At 51.4% G+C, this 17,643-nt stretch overlaps 1 protein-coding gene across 1 annotated transcript; it reads left to right on the forward strand.

Moving 5' to 3' along the window:
* The first annotated feature begins 273 nt into the window (after positions 1 to 273).
* On the forward strand, positions 274 to 1,991 carry MAGEF1 (MAGE family member F1). Its single transcript, XM_026007300.2, has one exon. The coding sequence runs from the start codon at positions 514 to 516 to the stop codon at positions 1,468 to 1,470; it is 957 nt and encodes a 318-aa protein (XP_025863085.2). The 5' UTR covers positions 274 to 513; the 3' UTR covers positions 1,471 to 1,991.
* The last annotated feature ends 15,652 nt before the right edge of the window (positions 1,992 to 17,643 follow it).

Here is a 17,643-nt window from a genome sequence, read left to right on the forward strand (position 1 = left end):
AGTAAGCACTTGTTGATAAGGCGTGCCTAAAAACGCCACGCCTATCGCCTATCGCCTGCCGCCTAGTCCGTGAACACATTCCCATTCTGCAGGCCTCGGAGGAGCTAGTGCCGGTTGGCCTCCGCCAGCCCCGGAGCCGAAGACGCGCCGCAGAGCGCACACCTCCCACCGCCCCGGCGAGCGACCCCACAGCCGCAGGGCGCCGGAAGGGGCGGGGCCTCGCGCGGCCCGGGGGCCACCATCTTGGCTGAGCTGGCCGGAAGTGGCCCGGCGGCCCGGCGCGCAGGCGCACACGGAGGCTGCGCCGGGGCCGCGCGCGGGTCGAGGGCGCCGGCGGCGTTGCGGCAGCCGTTCCGAGCCCCGTGCGCGGCGGTGCGGCTCAGCGTCCCGAAAGCACGCCTCTGCCCTCTCGCCCGGTCCTCCTCCCGCTCCCCCAGCCTCTGTCCCGCCCCCCGCCGCGGCTCGCACACCCCTCGGCCCGTGCACGCCCTCTGCACCTGCCCGCCCGAAAACATGTTGCAGAAACCCGAGAGCGGGGCCCTCCCAACCCTCCGGGCCGAGGGGGAGAAGGATGGCGGCCGCGACGGTGAGACCCAGGCCCTGGCCGCCTCTCAGGAGGCCGCGAGCCCCCTCTTGCAGGAGACCCCCGGGGAGCATCTGGGCGCCCGCAGGGAGGAGGGGCCTGCAGAGCCCGCCCTCGCCCCGAGGGGCGCCAGGACCTTGGCAGACAAAGCCTCGGCCCGGCGCAGGGCCTACCGCCGCCTGGACCGGACGGTGGCCGAGCTGGTGCAGTTCCTGCTGGTGAAGGACAAGAAGAAGAGCCCCATCACTCGCTCCGAGATGGTGAAATACGTTATCGGAGACTTGAAGGATCTGTCGCCTGAGATCATCGCAAGGGCCGCAGAGCACCTGCGCTACGTCTTTGGTTTCGAGCTGAAACAGCTAGGCCGCAAGCAGCACACTTACATCCTCATCAACAAACTAAAACCTCTTGAGGAGGAGGAGGAGGAGGAGGATCTGGGAGGAGATGGCCCCAGATTGGGTCTCCTAATAATGATCTTGGGCCTTATCTACATGAAAGGTAATAGTGCCAGGGAGACACAGGTCTGGGAGATGCTACGTCGGTTGGGGGTGCGTCCCTCCAAGTACCACTTCCTCTTCGGGTACCCGAAGAGGCTTATTATGGAAGATTTTGTGCAGCAGCGATACCTCAGTTACAGGCAGGTGCCTCACAGCAATCCGCCGGAATGTGAATTCTCTTGGGGTCCCCGGAGCAACTTGGAAATCAGCAAGATGAAGGTCCTGGGGTTCGTGGCCAAACTCCATAAGAAAGAACCCCAGCACTGGCCAGTGCAGTACCGTGAGGCCCTGGCAGACGAGGCCGACAGGGCCAGAGCGAAAGCCAGAGCGGAGGCCAGTATGAGGGCCAGGGCCAGGGCCACTGAGACGGCTGGCATCAGCCCCTGGTGAGGGCTGGTGGCAAGGTGGCCACCAGGGTCTTCGTGGTCGCGAAAAAGCTACTGTCATAAATAGTATCATAAGTAGGTTGTTAATTAGAAGTTGTATCTGTGTAACTAGGATTTAGGTTTTGTATCTTGCTATGTTTTGTTACAGTTTACATACGGCTAACATGGATGTTTATAAATGAGATTGGTCTCCTTTTTCCAGTAGGATTTTGTTGTAGGGTTTTGCTGGTTTTGTAAAACGAATCGAAGACTTCATGTTTTATTCTGTGATCTTGAACAAATGACGCGGCGTTGTAATGCTGTACATTAATGAGTCGATGGAACTCAGCAGTACGGATCACCTGGTACCACGAGAAGAATAGCTGATTGGTGTCTAGCTTCCCAGTGCTTTTTGTCTATATTGTATAAAGAGAAAAGACTGACCTGTACCTCTATTTGTAGCTATTGTAGTATCTCGAGAAAAATGCAAATGTAGTAACTTAGAACTATACCCTGACACACTCAATAAATTAAACATTTGCTGAGTGTCTTCTTTTATGTGGTGTTTGGGGGCATTTGGGGATAGAATGCTGAACAAGATAAAGGTCCTACATTCTGGAACTGGGGATTAAGAAAATCAGAAATTACAGAGCAGCGAGCTGAAGGCTGCAGAGGGACACCTAACCCATCTGGGCTGGTTGGTGAGGCTTGGCTAAAATTACCTTCAGTCAGACTTCAGGGGAAGTGGGGAAGGATGGGGCACGCAGAGGGGAGGGAAAGGAGAAAAAGAAGTTGAGGGAGGAAAGTGGTATTGAAAATAACTGAAGGGCACAGGTGCTTCTCAATAACAGGGGAAGAAGACTTGATACATAGCAGAGCTGGAAAACACCCTGTCTTTGCCAGTGGCAACTCATCAGAGCACACAGTGATGGTGGCCGTTAGCATTTTGGGCCCTTCCATCCGCCTTCTCAACCTCTACAAGGTCCCCTCTTCTACCAAAGCTGTCAGAGGCCAAATACCCTTAACAGTTCTGGAACACTGTGTCCTGTGGGTGGAGGGTATGTACTGACATCCCCTACTACCAAGAAGTTCCACTTCAAGATTTCTCCCCTGGCACAAGGCAGCCTAGGGCCCTCATCCCTGTTTCTACGGGCTGCTTTCTACCGGCCACCTCCCCTCTGGAGGAGACTTGTAAGGCATTGCTCACATTCTTAACCAGCCAGGAAGGGTCATCTACGTGAGCAGTTCAAGCCTCTGCAATGCCTGCCACTTCCACTCTGGGGATACATCCTATAGAAAAGATACATGGAATAATAGGGAAAGTGATAACAAAACCAGAGATGGGTGTAGAGAGGACTGTGAAACTACCCCCTACCCCCGCCCAGCAGCTGCCATTTACAGAAGAGCTGCTTTTCTACTCTTTACTGCCAGTTTTTTCCTGCTTTCAAGCTGTGTTCAAATAACATTTTCTGAGTATGTTAAGGTTGGTGTGGAATACAAATAAATACTTTGGGACACAGGCCCAGGGATCCTACAAACCAAACTGAGACCAAAGCTGTAAGCTTATGAGCAAAAAAGTTTACTGATGAATTAAAAGATGACTTCTGGGCAGTTTATAATTCATTAAACAAACAGAAATCTTGAGTGTCCACTATATGCCAAGGATTTTGCTAGGTTCCAAAGATTAACATGGGAAGACTAGCTTTACCTTCAAGGAACAATAACTGACAATTTCTCACATTTATATTTTCTCACCAGCAGTGTGTGCACCTGAGGGTCAGATTACTTGGTGATTTGCCTAAGGTCACTAGGTCAGCCAAAGGCAGCATCAAGACTAGAACCCAAGTCCCCAGCTCCTCAATCTAGGTGTGTGTGATTTTAGCACATTGTTCCCCATTCCTGGCTTCCAATATGTTGTATGTGATTTTAGTTATCACGATTCTAAAACACAAGCAGGGCCTGTATAATTATCTCCAGTTAGTACTGCAGTCCTTATGGCAGTGAAATAGTATAGAAATCGTTCCCTGTTTTACATATACCAGATGTGACTCTGCTGAAATTTGAGTGTATTAACACCTAGCAAAGACAGGACTAATAACAGTACCATTTATTAAACATCTACTATAGCCAAAGGCATCCCCTCCCCTCCCACTCTTCACAACCACATTACAAAGTAGGTATTACTAAATACCTCCATTTTATAGATGTTAAAGATAGTAATTTTTATCACTTATTTAAATTTTTAAAAAAGAGTTTATTTGAGAGAGAGCACGAGCAGGGGGAGGGCCAGAAGGAGAGGGAGAAGCAGGCTCCTTGCTGAGCAGGGAGCCTGATGCAGAACTCCATCCCAGGACCTCGAGATCATGACCTGAGCCGAAAGCAGATGCTCAACCGACTGAGCCACCCAGGTGCCTTCTTGCCATTTATTTAATACCTAAGAGAAGCCAGCCTTTTTATACTTTACATATCTCTTAATGGTTTTTATAACAGTTTTACAGGGTAGGTATCTGTCCCATTTTGCACTAAGCAAAGAGAAAAGCTATAAAGGTCTCAGAGATAGTGTGTCATAAGGATTGGAACTGAAGTCTGAGTCAAAGCTTGACTTTTCACTATTTTACATTTCCTTCTTTTTGGGAGTCCTTCCAGGCTTGGGTCATCTGTCTCTGGACTCATGTTCTTTCTTTAAACATTACTGGACTCATGTTCTTTCTTTAAACACTACTGTCTCTCTGGAGACACAAACAAGTATTGTGTAGTCAGGCTAATTATGACAAGACACTGGCCTGCGGGAGGGTAAAAAGGAAGCTAAAAGTTGAAGAATGATCTGTGAACACTGATTCCAGCTCTGCTTACTCTCTCCCCAGTGTGCTCAGAGTGCTGACTACATGTAGAATGTGTCTCTTTGCTCAAACTCAGCATGGTTTGCCCTTTACAGGCCATGTTGCCTCCATCTACTCTAGTCTGTTCTCTCCACTAAGCCTCAAATTAAGATTTTCATGCCATGGAACAATCGAATACCATTTGTGGACCTGCAAATATGCTTCCCAGCGTCGTTTCCACATGGCACAAAGGGTTGCCAGAACTCATACCCTTGCCTCAGCATGAAAGACCTCCCATGTCACAAATGTCATCATCAACTTCTTATAAGTACTAAAAGTTTGACCTCTGGGCCCATGTGTAGTAGAGCAGACATTGGCCATGGTGAGGGCAAGAGATGACACACCTCCTATTGCTTATGGTCACTTGTATGAGGGAGAAAAATGGCCTAGATCCCCTCTCTCCTTCCTCCTTTAGCACAAGCAGACCCAGTGTGTGTTGGGTGAAGCACTGGGTGAGGAGAGCAGGGCACTGCTGGTGGGGGAGTAGTGGCAGATGGGTTACTTCAAGCTGTACTTACTTTGTGACAACTAGGAAGCAATGCCAGCAAAGGAAATTTCCTTGAAAACTATGACTCATGTCTTGGCCAGTGGGAAGTTCTCAGTTCAGCCCCAACCTCTGCAGAGATCCTGATGCTCACCAGAGTGGGGACTTCTGGCCCACTGGAACTTGGAGCATGGGTGTTTGGAAACAGGTTCAGGTTGATTACAGCCCCAGCATGCAGCAGGCACACGGTGCTCCAGAGGTGGCAGGCAGCTCATTTACAGCCCCTGTAAATCAGGCCTCAATTCACAGGCTCAATCACAGCTCGCACTTGAGATAATTATGCTCCTTGCCTTGGTCATGGTGGCAATTGATGCTTATACAAATTATTCTTCGAATTGTGCAGCCCAGCAGAGAGGGTAACAATCACCTCCCAGCAGAAACACAGTGTACTAAGAAGGTTAGGTGTTCTGAAAAGTGTCCTAATCAGGGTCTTTTAAAAGTCATGACTATGTGACTTTGAACAAGGAGTTCCAAACTCAGAAGACTGAGACTCTAGGAAAAAGTTTAGAGGGTGGTTGAGGTAGTGGTCAGATACAGTCGACACCCCACATGTTCTACTGGCTGAATGCAGACCCCGCCCAGGTCCCCAGCCAGTCATGACCCGTAACAGTAACATTTACTGAGCCTCATGTGTCAGGGACGGCTCTAAGTATGACAGCTGCGTTGTCTCACGCACCTGCACAACAGCCTCATGAGGCAGGTCCTCCGCTGGCTAATGTGACGATGCTATAGGGAAACCACAAGGAAAGAATTCCTTCCATTCTGTCAATGCACAAGGTAAATGACTTACGTGAGCTCATGACACAGCTAGTGAGTGGCAGACCTAGGACTTGAGCTTAAACCTTCTGGGTTCTTGAGGGTATTCTATCCTTCGGGTCTTCAGATGGCTCATAAAGAGAGCAAACCAATCTCCCTTTGGGAAAATGGGGCTGAGAGGGACAGGAAGAAAAGCTCTCATGCTGCGCATGGATACCTTAACCTAGAGCACGCAGACTAGAGACTAGAGACAGTGATGAGGGAGAGTGGCAAGTTGGCCTCTCTCTGGTTGTAGGGTTATGGACCTTCTGTCACAAGAAGGAAGAGGAGCCCATTTGTGAGCTGGTGAGCCATTAGGTAAAATGTTGGAAGCGGCAGCTCTGTGGTCCCAATAGTGGAGGAATTAGCACAAGGGAAGCAGCAACCTCAGCCTGAGGCTATTCAGGAGTCCTACCAGCCGTTGGGCACAGTGAGGGATAGCCAGGTTACCTGAGCCAGGGAGACACAGGAGGCCTGAGAGCTCCAGGCCCCTGGAACTGAGACCTGTGCTCCAGTCCCACCCTCTGCCACATGATAGCATGTGGCTCCCGCTGAGCTCCCTAACCTCTCTGAGCTCTGGTTTCCTCATCTTTAAAACAGACATGACACTACTTACCTCAAAAATCTGAAAACTGAATGAGGAGATGATAAGTGCCTACCAGTTTTGGGTACATGGTAACTATTGTTATTATGAAATGCATTCACTCATTCAACAAATATCGTTCGAGCATCTTCTACACACACTAGGCATACATGCTACATAGTGAGATTACAGCAGCGAACAAAAGGGACAACAGTCCTTGTGCTCACAGAGCTTACACACTAGTGTAAGGAGATGGGTGATAAGTGTAGAAGTCTAACACACAGCATGGCAGATGGAGATCCATGTCAGAGGAAGAAACACAGTGGGGCCAGGGAAAGGGTGCTGGAAGCATGTGCAGCTCAAAACTGCCTGGCTAGGGAAAGCCTCACTGAGAAGTGAGTCACTGAGTCAAAACTGAAGGTGATAAGCAGGGAGCCCACAAGCAGTCTGGGGGCACTGCAGAATAAGGGGTGCTGGCAGGTGGTACCGCAAGTGTGAAGCAGGCCAAGGTGGGAGAAGGCCAAGCAGTTCTGAGAAGTAGCTCCAGACGGGAGAGTGAGCTGAGCGGGAGGGGTCAAGTAGAAGGCTACATGTTGGGCAGCCCCAGTGGCCTAGGGCCTGATCCTGGAGACCCGGGATCGAGTCCCACATCGGGCTCCCTGCAGGGAGCCTGCTTCTCCCTCTGCCCGTGTCTCTGCCTCTCTCTCTCTCTCTCTCTCTCTCTCTCTGTGTGTGTGTGTGTGTGTCTCATGAATAAATAAGTAAAAATAAAAATAAAAAAAAAGAAGGCCACACATTCCTCACCTTGATGGAGCTGGCTCAAGTGCCTAAAACAATGAGTGGACATGAATCTGCACCCAAGAATCGCTGAAGGAGTCCAGCAGGGGAAGAAACCCCAGCGGCCTCAGGCCTTAGGCTTGGCTGGGGCTTCCTTTGGGCCCGGAAGGGGAAGAAAAGATAAAATATTCTCTCGTCATGGCTTTTGTTTTTCTAGTTGCAAATGCTTATAGTGTAAAAATTGGAAAGTTCCATAAAAATGTACAGAAGAAAAAGAACTCTTAGGAATACCAGTACCCAGAGCCGGTCGTGGCTAGTAGCATGGTTTTACATCTATTGCTGGAGTATTTCATTTTCACCTGCCAAGGCTATAGAGGGCTTGTTGCCACTTTAACAATGAGTTACAATGACAGTGAGCCCCACTCCTTGCAATATTTCCCTCAAATTATTTGTGGGAGCTCCCAGTGGGGTATCTCCGATGATATCACAAATCCGTCTATCCACAGCAGTCACCATGACGGGCTAATGGAGGCCCATGAAAGGAGCCTCTGCTGGAGATGCTCCTTATGGGGTACCCCCCACATCCATGGCTGCTGCCTCTTGCGATGCCCCCAGGATTCTGGAGAGCTGCTGTGTCTTTGCAGGGGTGGACAGAGTGTCTTTCTCCCCCACTCTGTGCCAAGGTATGTCACCTGGGTCCCAAAGCAACAGTGCCAGGCCCTCTCCTACCTCCTCAGGAAGGCTGCTTATCTATGTTTGTCATCTCTTGCAAATAACTCTCCAAACTTGAGCTGAAAATGGTCAAGTCACCTGTACGGGGCCCTGCCCAGGCTCCTCCACCCTCCACAATTCTTCTCCCCAAACCTTAGAAGAAAAAAAACCTTAGAATGTAAAGGCAGGCAGTCCTTCTCTCCCAAGGCATGGCTATTTACATTGCTGAACCCAAACAGTGACATCTGCATTCAGGCGGACAGTGACGACAGGATTTCAGGTTTATGCTGCTTCCTCCCAAAGGAAAGGCTACCCCAAATGTGAACTAAATGCTCTACCTCTGGCAAGCTGCTAGCAACTATAGCGCCCTCCTCCCTCTTTTCCCACCTGCTCAGCATGTTTTTGTTTTTGTTTTTTTTTTTAAGATTTTATTTATTTATTCATGAGAGACACAGAGAGAGAGAGAGAGAGAGAGAGGCAGAGACACAGGCAGAGGGAGAAGCAGGCTCTATGCAGGGAGCCCAATGTGGCACTTAATCCCGGGTCTCCAGGATCATACCCTAGGTTGCAGGCAGCACTAAACCGCTGTGCCACTGGGGCTGCCCAGCATGGTTTTTTAAAAATATTTTATTTATTTATTTGAGAAACAGAGTGCATAAAAGAGAGAGAGCATGAGCTGGGGGTGGAGGGCAGAGGAAAAGAGAGAGAAAAAACAGACTCCTGGTGGGGAGCCCAATGGTTGGCTCTATCCCAGGACCCTGGGACCATGACCTGAGCCAAAGGCAGATGCTTAACCGACTGAGCCACCCAGACACCCTGCTCAGAATGTTTTCAAAACCAGGAGTGTTACATAGCATGAGAGATGGCTAGAAGTTAGGTAAAATGTTGGAAATGGGGGAAAGGATCCCAGGCAAGGGAAACAGTTCCAGCAAAGGTAGGGTAACAGGAGTGTACCCTGAGAACCAGGGACACTGGGAAGCACAAAGGGACCAGAAGGTTGGAGCAGAGTCTGTGGAGGAGAGGAGAGAGTGCTGTGGCTGGAGCAGCTGGGGGCAGTGGCGGAGGCGGGCAATGAGCACAGGGTGGTGCTCTAGGAAAGTGGGCTGGCTGGGCTGGAGGAAGGGAGGCCAAAAGGGAGGTCCTGGCAACAGTCCAAATAGGAGATGATGGCTGTCTGACCAGCAGGAATGGGAGTGGGAGGGACACCTGGGTGGCTCAGTGGTTGAGTGTCTGCCTTTGGCTCTGGTCGTGATTCCGGAGTCCTGGAATCGAGTCCCACATCGGGCTCTCTGAATGGAGCCTGCTCCTCCCTCTGCCTATGTCTCTGCCTCTCTCTGTGTGTCTCATGAATAATAAATAAAACCTTAAAAAAAAAAAGAATGAGAGTGGGAAAAGACTCGTTGGGGGGCTCACTCGAAATGATTTGATAACCGATTAGCTGTAGGAAACGAAACAGAGGGACATGTGAGGCATGATTCAGCAATTTCAAGCTGCAGCGATTGGAAGAAACTAGAGTTGTTCATCAGAACAGTTGAATGCCCAGGGGGAGCTGGCTGGGGATCAAGAGATGGGTATGGCTTCAGGCACATGGGGTCTCCATTGCTCAGCTGGACATCCGATGGACACTTAGCGATGGCGCAGAGGAGGGGCACTGAGGTGCAGGCAGACGCTCTGAGTCAGCTTTCTTAGAGCACATAGCCCAAACGTGGACTTTCCACGTGGGCAAGTGTCTCGAGGAAGAGATCAGGAACTTGACCCACCTCTCGGCCACGTGGGAGAAAGCAAGGATCTTGAAAGTCCCACCAATGCAGTCCTGGGCCCACAGATGGCCTGGTTCTTCTAGATTGATTTCTACAAATGACCTGGGAGCTAAGAAGACGATCTCAGCTTGGCCAGAGCAAGTGGGGAAAGAGGAGCTGCAGTTTGCTGTAGCTGGGTATCAGGTAAGTGTTAGCCAAGATTCTTTGTGGACATTAAAAACAGAACTTCAAACAACAGAGTCACATTGTGGCTAGAAGGACTCACAAGAGACCCACACCAAGGCTTAAATGGGCCAACGCATGGGATTCCTGACTCAGTAGCCTTGCTCTCCCTGCTGCCCAGCAGCCCTTCTTGCTTAGAAAGGAACTTTCCAGGCAATACTAGCACCTTTCATCGGGCCTGAGCCATCTCCACAGCACAAGATACACTCTGAGGGACAGAGGTCCTCAGTTGGGATAACCCACATGTTCAGACCTCCCCTGGCACACACACGTAGACATATGTCCTCCCGAATCCATAGAAGACACGAAGAAAAAATATCACTTGGCTACTATCATATACCAGGCACTTTGCCTAGAGCTCTCCAGGTATTTTCACCTTTGGTTTCACAACAGCTGTGAGACAAAGACATTATTTTCCCATTTCATAGAAAACTGTGGCTTGGAAAAATGAAGTATTCCACCTAAGATCACATGCTTGGAAAAATGGCAGATGGTTCCTGACCCAGGTCTGCCTCTGTACTCATGTGTTCTTCCTCTTTGTTCTTCACATATGTGTACACAACAGACTCACACACTCAAGTGCATGCCTCCCCTCTAGATAGAAATCCTAAATCCCCTTAGAACGTAAGCTCCTTAAAGGCAGGGATCTTCATTTTGCTCACTGATATATGGAATATATATTTTGGAATAGTGTCTGGCACAGAAGACACACTCAGTAAATATTTTGTAGCTGCTGTTAAATGAATTGAATGAATGAACACTCACCTATGCACATCTACACACACACACACACCTTCATTCACACACCTTCACATATACTTACAGACCCATCAAATTCACCACCTGAAAAGGAGATCCCCGGTGAGGGGGACCCAGCTCTCAGAGCTGCCCCATGGCCTGCTTATGGAGGGGTGACCTCAGCCTCACGGCCCACAGCTGGTCTCCCTAGTCTCCTCCCTGGCACAGGCAACTGGCTTCAGCACAGCCTGTGTCCTTCTTTCCCTAGCTCAGTCAAAACAAAGAATTTTTCTGAAGGATCTTTACTAAGAGAGAAAGCAGAGAAAAATAAATCAAGAGACTGCAAGTTCCTGCGTGGACGAGTTGACAGAGCCAGATTCTTACACTAAGCCATGCCCTCCAGTCTGGCCTCAGCCTGGCTCGGTACCTCATGGAACCAGGGCCCCGCCTGGATGCTCTGCCAACACCTCAGATGCCTGGTCTGAGGGAGGAGGAGGTTGGCACAGCTGCTCCGTCTGGGGGATTCTCTTCCTCCGGGTACTGCTGCTTCTGCTCTCGGGTCAAAGACCCTTCTGCCACACTGGCCTTAAGCAAACTACAATTTTACACCCTCCTTCCTGTCTGCTGTGCCCTGGGTTTGTGAACCAGGCTGGCCCAATCCAAATTACTCAGTAGGACTGTGTCAGTCCCTTGATTAAAACCCCAACAACCGGGCAGCCCAGGTGGCTCAGCAGTATAGTGCCGCCTTCAGCCCAGGGCCTGATCCTGGAGACCTGGGATCGAGTCCGACGTCAGGCTCCCTGCATGGAGCCTGCTTCTCCCTCTGCCTGTGTCTCTGCCTCTGTGTGTGTGTGTGTGTGTCTCTCATGAATGAATAAATAAAATCTTTAAAAAAACAAAAACAAAAAACAAACCAACAACCTTAATTCCTTAGAGCCTCATGGCCCTGCCTGGGGTGGCTCCTGTCTGCCTCTTGGCCTCATCCCACCCTACCCCTTCATCCAGTCTCTAGTAACACTTACAAAGCTGTTCTGATTGATGTACCAGAGCTCAGGATTTCAAGGATCAGGATCTATTTACCCAGATACCTCAAATGACCCCAGATCAGACCCCAGACTAGTGCATCAGCATCACCAGGGTCTCTGAGTTAAGATGTAAATTCTGGGGGCACCTGGGAGGCTCTGTTGGTTGAGTGTTTGACTCTTGATTTCAGCTCAGGTCATGAGCTCAGTGTCTTGAGGTGGTTTTAGGCTCCTTGCTCAGCAGGGAGTCTCCTTGAGATTCTCTCTCTTCCTCTCCCCTTCCCCCTGCTGGTGCTTACTCTCTATCAAATAAACAAACAAATCTTTTTTAAAAAGTGTAAACCCTGGGCAGCCCTGGTGGCTCAGCAGTTTAGCACCGCCTTTGGCCCAGAGTGTGATCCTGGAGACTGGGGATTGAGTCCCCCATCAGGCTCCCTGCAGGGAGCCTGCTTCTCCCTCTGCCTGTGTCTCTACCTCTCTCTTTCTTTGTCTCTCATGAATAAATAAATAAATAAAATCTTTAAAAAGATAAAAAGAAAAGAAAAAAGTGTAAATCCTGAGCCTGCCCAAGACCTGCTGAATCAGAATCTCTGCAGGTGAGGCCCAAAATCCAGCACCTTTAACAGGCTCCCCAGGCAATTCCCACACTCCGGAGTCCAATGAGCACACCCCAAATCTACTTGATTCCATACCTATCCCCATGCATATATAATAATAACTAAAACATTTATTGAGCGTGTTCTACTCCCCTCTTCACGCTAACTTGCCCAGGTGCACAGAGCTGGAGGTGCGAAAGGCAGGAATCGAACCCAGGCCCCAAGACTTCCAAGCCTGCGTGCCTCCACCATGCTCCTCGCACATGCGAGTGCACCTCCACACTCCCCAGGGACTCCCACACCATGGGACCCTCACCGGTCAGAGCCACTGACAAGAGGAGACGGCGGCCAGGGCGCTCTCGGGGCGCCTCTCCTCCCCACCCCGAGTCTGGCACACAGACCTGAGCGGCGGGAGCCAGGAGCCAGCAGCCGCAGCCGGCAGGGCTGGGCGTTGGCGAACCGCGGCTCCGGTGCCCTGGCAGCCCCCGCGGGCCCCGAGGCCAGCCCGCCTGCCGCGGTGCCTGGCTGGGCCTCAAGGCCAGGGCACCCTGCACCCTGCGCAGCCCCGCTGCCCCGCGCCCGGCTCCCCGAGCCCCTGGCAGGGCCCTCCTGGAATGCTGCAGCTAGAGAGCAGATGTGCTCGCAGCTCTATCCAAAAAACGAGTCTTCTTAGGAATCCTGCCACAGGGGAGAGGCAGGGGGCGGGGGAGGGATTGGAAAAACAACCGAAATACCATAACGCAGAAAAGTGATCCAAATAAAAAGCAGCAACTGTGTATCTGGAAGGAATAAACTGAAGAGGAGAGGCGCGGAGCCGGGCGGCGCGGCCACGAGGCTGCCCACGGTGGCGGCCGGGGGGCTGGGGCCTGGTTGGCAGCTGCCAACGGGCCACAGGGCTGCCCTGGCCAGGGGCTGGGGTGCAGGAAGAGCAGAGTCTGGGCTGACTCATGGGCACCAAGAGTAGATCCCAACCAGCAGACTCCTCCTTCTCGGGGCTCCAGGCACTGCTGTGTCCTTCAGTTCCCAAAGCTCCAGCCTTCAAGACTTATCTAGAGGGTTCTCTTCACCGTTCTCTGCTTGGGGCCATGGAAAGAGCCAGACCAACCTCACTGGCTTTCTGTCCATGGGAGAGAGGAGCTTCTCAGAAGAGGGCTGGGGGCGCCTGAGTGGCTCAGTCATTTAAGCTTCTGTCTTTGGCTCAGATCATGATCCCAGGGTCCTGGGTTTGAGTCCTGTATTGGTATCATTGGGCTCCCTGCTCAGCGGGGAGTCTCCTTCTCCCTCTCCTTCTGCCCCTCCCCCGTGCTTGCGTGTGCTCACTCTCTCTCTCTCAAATAAATAAGATCTTAAAAAAGAAGACAACTGGGATGCTCTGACAATGGAGGAAAAGAGGTGGGAGGCCACAGAATGCAGAATCAAAACAGGCTCCCAGCCAGTTCCCTCCTAATGAGCAGTGCAAACGTGGGCAACTCACTTATCTGCACAGAGCCCAAACTACCTCACTGTAAAATGGGCAAATTCAGCTTTCCCTGCACACCTCAGGGGCAAACGGGACTGACAGATGGACAGATTATCAAGGCTTGACTCCACCACAGCAAGTGAAATGGTGGTGTGTCACAATATCTGGAGTTGGAGAATCAGGTTGAGACCTACTTACTAGCCAGGAGACCCTGGAGTAGACACCTAAACTCTCTGCTTGAGAGAGCCCAAGCCGAGGAGAAAAGCTCTTAAAAGCTTTCATAAGCCGTGGCTGCTATCAACTCCCACTCCTAAGCCATGTACCAGGTACAGAACTGAGCATTTCCACACATTGTCCATATATTTCTGGGAGGTATTACTCCCATTTTACAGGTGGGAAAACAAGGCTAAGGAAAGTCCAGGAACTTCGGGAAACCTGCAGACTTAAGACTTGAACCGGGTCTGTCTGTCTGACTGTGGATCACACGCCCTTCCTCCTACTGCAACGCAGCAGGCAGGGATGGGCAGCATCACGGCTGGCAAGCTGAGGGAGGAGAGCGAGTCCTGGCAGAGGAGACTGCTGGGGATATCTGGCAGCGGGGGGCTGGGACTCTGTTTGGGGCCGGCCAATGCAGGGGGCTTGGTGGAGTGACATGCCCAGACCTAGAGGCACTCAGGCCCCACGACAAGCTGGAGGGCAGGTGCCCAAGGGCTCAAAACCGATATAATCCACCACGAGAGAGACAGCCAGGCAGGTCCTGGAGAACAAAGCGGGGAGCAGGAGAGCTAAGTAGGTCAGCAGAGCATCAAACTGTTGAACAAGACAGGTGAGGCGCTGGGAACACGCTGGATCGTTAACAGGGCAACCAGAGATAAAAGGAGGCTCGCAGAGGTCCCCAGGATGGTGCAGGGATAAACTCCATAGCCCTTGGTGAGGCCTCCTCCTGCATCCAATGCTCTGGAAGACTCTGAGGGCTTTTGGACCGACACCTTATTAAGACCTAGGCTCCAGCACACAACACGAGATGGTGGTGTGTCACAGGGCATGGAGCTAAAGAATAAGGTTTGAGGGCAGCCTGGGTGGCTCAGCGGTTTGGCACCTGCCTTTGGCCCAGGGCGTGATCCTGGAGTCCCGGGATCAAGTCCCGCGTCGGGCTCCCTACGTGGGGTCTGCTTCTCCCTCTGCCTGTGTGTGTGTGTGTGTGTGTGTGTGTGTGTGTGTCTGTATCTCTCATGAATAAATAAGTGGAATCTTTAAAAAAAAAAAAAAAAAAAGAAGAAGGTTTGAGACCTACTTACGATCTATGTGACCCTGGAGTAGACACCTAACCTCTCTGTGCTGGACAGACCCCAAGCAAGCCTAGGTAGCAGCAGAGCAAAGACCCCCTTCCCTCCTGGTCCGTCTGACTCACCAGCAGGACCCCTGCCCCAGGCCCGGGCCCTAAGCCCCTCTGATGAGCTGGCCTTGCTGGCAGTGAAGAGCTGCTCCCTTCCTTGTGCCCTGTAGACCCTGCACATCCCTCATACAGGCCTTTCTGACAGTTTTGACCACTCTACTCTGATGACCAGCTGCCTCTGTACCTGTCACCCCACCAGGGCTATGGACTTCTCAAGGGCAGCCCATCATGGGGCCTGCAGGAGGGGCTGGTAAGTATTTGAAAAATGAAGGAGGGACTAAGTGACCAAAAATTCATCAAGGGAGCTTCCTAAAGCAGGTATCCATTGATCTATTTGGAGTTGGTCTATTTGGATAGTGCTTTTTTCCCAAAGAAATCAAATCTCTTCTTGGCTCCTAATCCCTGAGTTAGCCATACCAGTCCCCAAATACTAGAACTCTTTTAACAATGTTTCTTTATTTGGTCCACACACATTTCATGAGCATATACCATACACCCGATTGCAAAGCAAAAACTAAGAAGATATGGGCCCTGTCCTCAGAAGTATAACTATGAAGTGGCTGGGAGTGGGGTGCAGGAAAGTATGTGGATAATTATAATCTATGACCATCTAGAAGATTCTATGGCAGCCTATTAAAAAGATGACCAATCCATCTAGGAGGGAGAGAGGAAAGATAGGACTGTCATGTGTGGCTGTGCAGGTTGTGCACTGCACTGTACAAGCCAGGGCACTTCCTGGAGTTGAGCAATGCCAGGGCCCATCCTTCCAGCAGCATCTGAAGCCCTTGTGCTGCCTTACCCTGATCCCCAAATGCCCATCCATCAACCTGGTCCCAGTAAGTTGTTCTTTTCCTCTGACTCCCCTCCTCTCTGAGAATTCCTTTGTCCAGCCTTTCAGAGGTTTCTTCAGGAAAACTCCCCCAGGAGCCCCTGCTATCCCCTTTCTCCTGTCAGCTCTATAAAGCAAGCTGGCTCCTCTCAGAGAATTACATTTTTGGGAAGCGTGATTCATGGGGAAAGAACTCTTTCCACGGCTTTCTAACCTTTGATGTGACCCCAAAAAACCTGTGGCTAATACAGAGTGATCTAAATCTCACAAAGCTCATAAACACAAGAGCCGCACTGCACTGGGCCGTGAAAAAGGCCTCTGGCTAGCCAGCTCCTGCGACCAGCTGGAAGAATTTTCTCCATTCCCACCCTTTACCAACAGCCCTCCCCACAAACCCTCCACTCTCCTGGCAGCTCCTGCAGGGGCAGCGTCCCAGGACCCCAGTGGCTGGGAGGAGGACTTGCCAAGGCCCCCCTCCCCATAGCCCACCAGTCTGTAGCTGAACCCAGACTGTCCATCCCCCCCACCTTCCAATTCTGATAAGAGAGGCCTCACTTGTTGAGCAAGGGGAAGAAAGGCCAGAGAGACATCAAAAATCCAGCGTCCTTGATGCGAAGAACAGCTGGGAGCAGAAAGATGCTTACGAATTGTAGACGACGTGTCTGCAGAGGCCGTGCCCACTGGGGGTACCAGCAGCCTGGTTCACACGGAGGTTTCTGAAAGTTTTCCACAAAGCGAAACAATGTAAATGAAGTCGATTTTTTCCCCCATGAAAATGATAGAGACTAATAGATAATAACGACTAATCCATCAGTAATACATTTAATGAACTGGAAACGATACACTGGTTCTCCACATAGTGCAGCTCTTTCTAAAGCAGGGAACAGAACCAACGGGGCAAGGCGGTGACTAATGAGAAGATAGGAATGAAACACCTCACACGGTGCCTGGCTTACGGTAGATGATCAATAAGTGGTAACTGTTATTATAATGCCTTATTTATTATTCGAGAGGTCCCTGGGAGAGGCACTCAGCAGAGCAGGGAGCTGGGCCATGAAGTTTCCAGGAACCAGCCCTGTCTGCCAGCCTGCCGTCCCCGGGAAGGGGCCCCGGGGCTCCGGGCTAGGGTTTCACACTGGGAAGCTAGCCGACTGCAGGGGACATTAGGGCCCCTGCTGCTCCTGCCGGAATATAGTCCCAACAGAGGAACAGGCCGTGGCCAAAGTGAGGTGATACTGGCTGGCTTCGGGACACTTTGTCCAGGTATTCCTTTCCTCCCTGGCCCCCCCATGGTCCCCCACGGCCATGTGGAAGTCAAAGGCTCTTGAGGTGAGTGTTTGTCACAGGGTTTGGGTCTCACAGGGGTGGGGTTCCTGGGCCACCACCCTCTCTGCTGGCAGGGAACTGAGGACTGGCCATCTGCAAGCAGCTCTCGCCTGGTCCTAGGGAGTCTAACCCCATCCCACCTCCCATCCTAGCAGGACATGGGCACTTGACCCAGGCACAGGACAACTGGAAGAAGGGATTCCTTTCCTACCCCTCTGAGCACCGTGGGGGGCCTTGATCTCCAGAAAGCCTTTCCAGAGATTTCTCTCACCCCAGGGGTAGGGATGCACCAGAAAGGAGAGCTACGTTCCCTTCCATGGATGTGACTGCACTGTAGGAAGGCCTGGGTCATGTCCTGGTGGGGGCCACCTAACAGGGCCCAGGTGTGGGGCCAGTGAACCCCCCCCCCACAGACATACTTGATACACCAACCATGCAGGGAGGCATCTGCCTTCTCAGCTTATTAATTTCACACCCAGCACCTGGGGAGCATTACCTCCCTCCCCCTCTGTTTTCCCCACCTCTACGTAAACCAGATTCACACTTTCTCTACTGAAGGGA

The sequence above is a fragment of the Vulpes vulpes genome, chromosome 3 (genome assembly GCF_048418805.1).
Source record: "Vulpes vulpes isolate BD-2025 chromosome 3, VulVul3, whole genome shotgun sequence".
NCBI classification, from domain to species: domain Eukaryota; kingdom Metazoa; phylum Chordata; class Mammalia; order Carnivora; family Canidae; genus Vulpes; species Vulpes vulpes.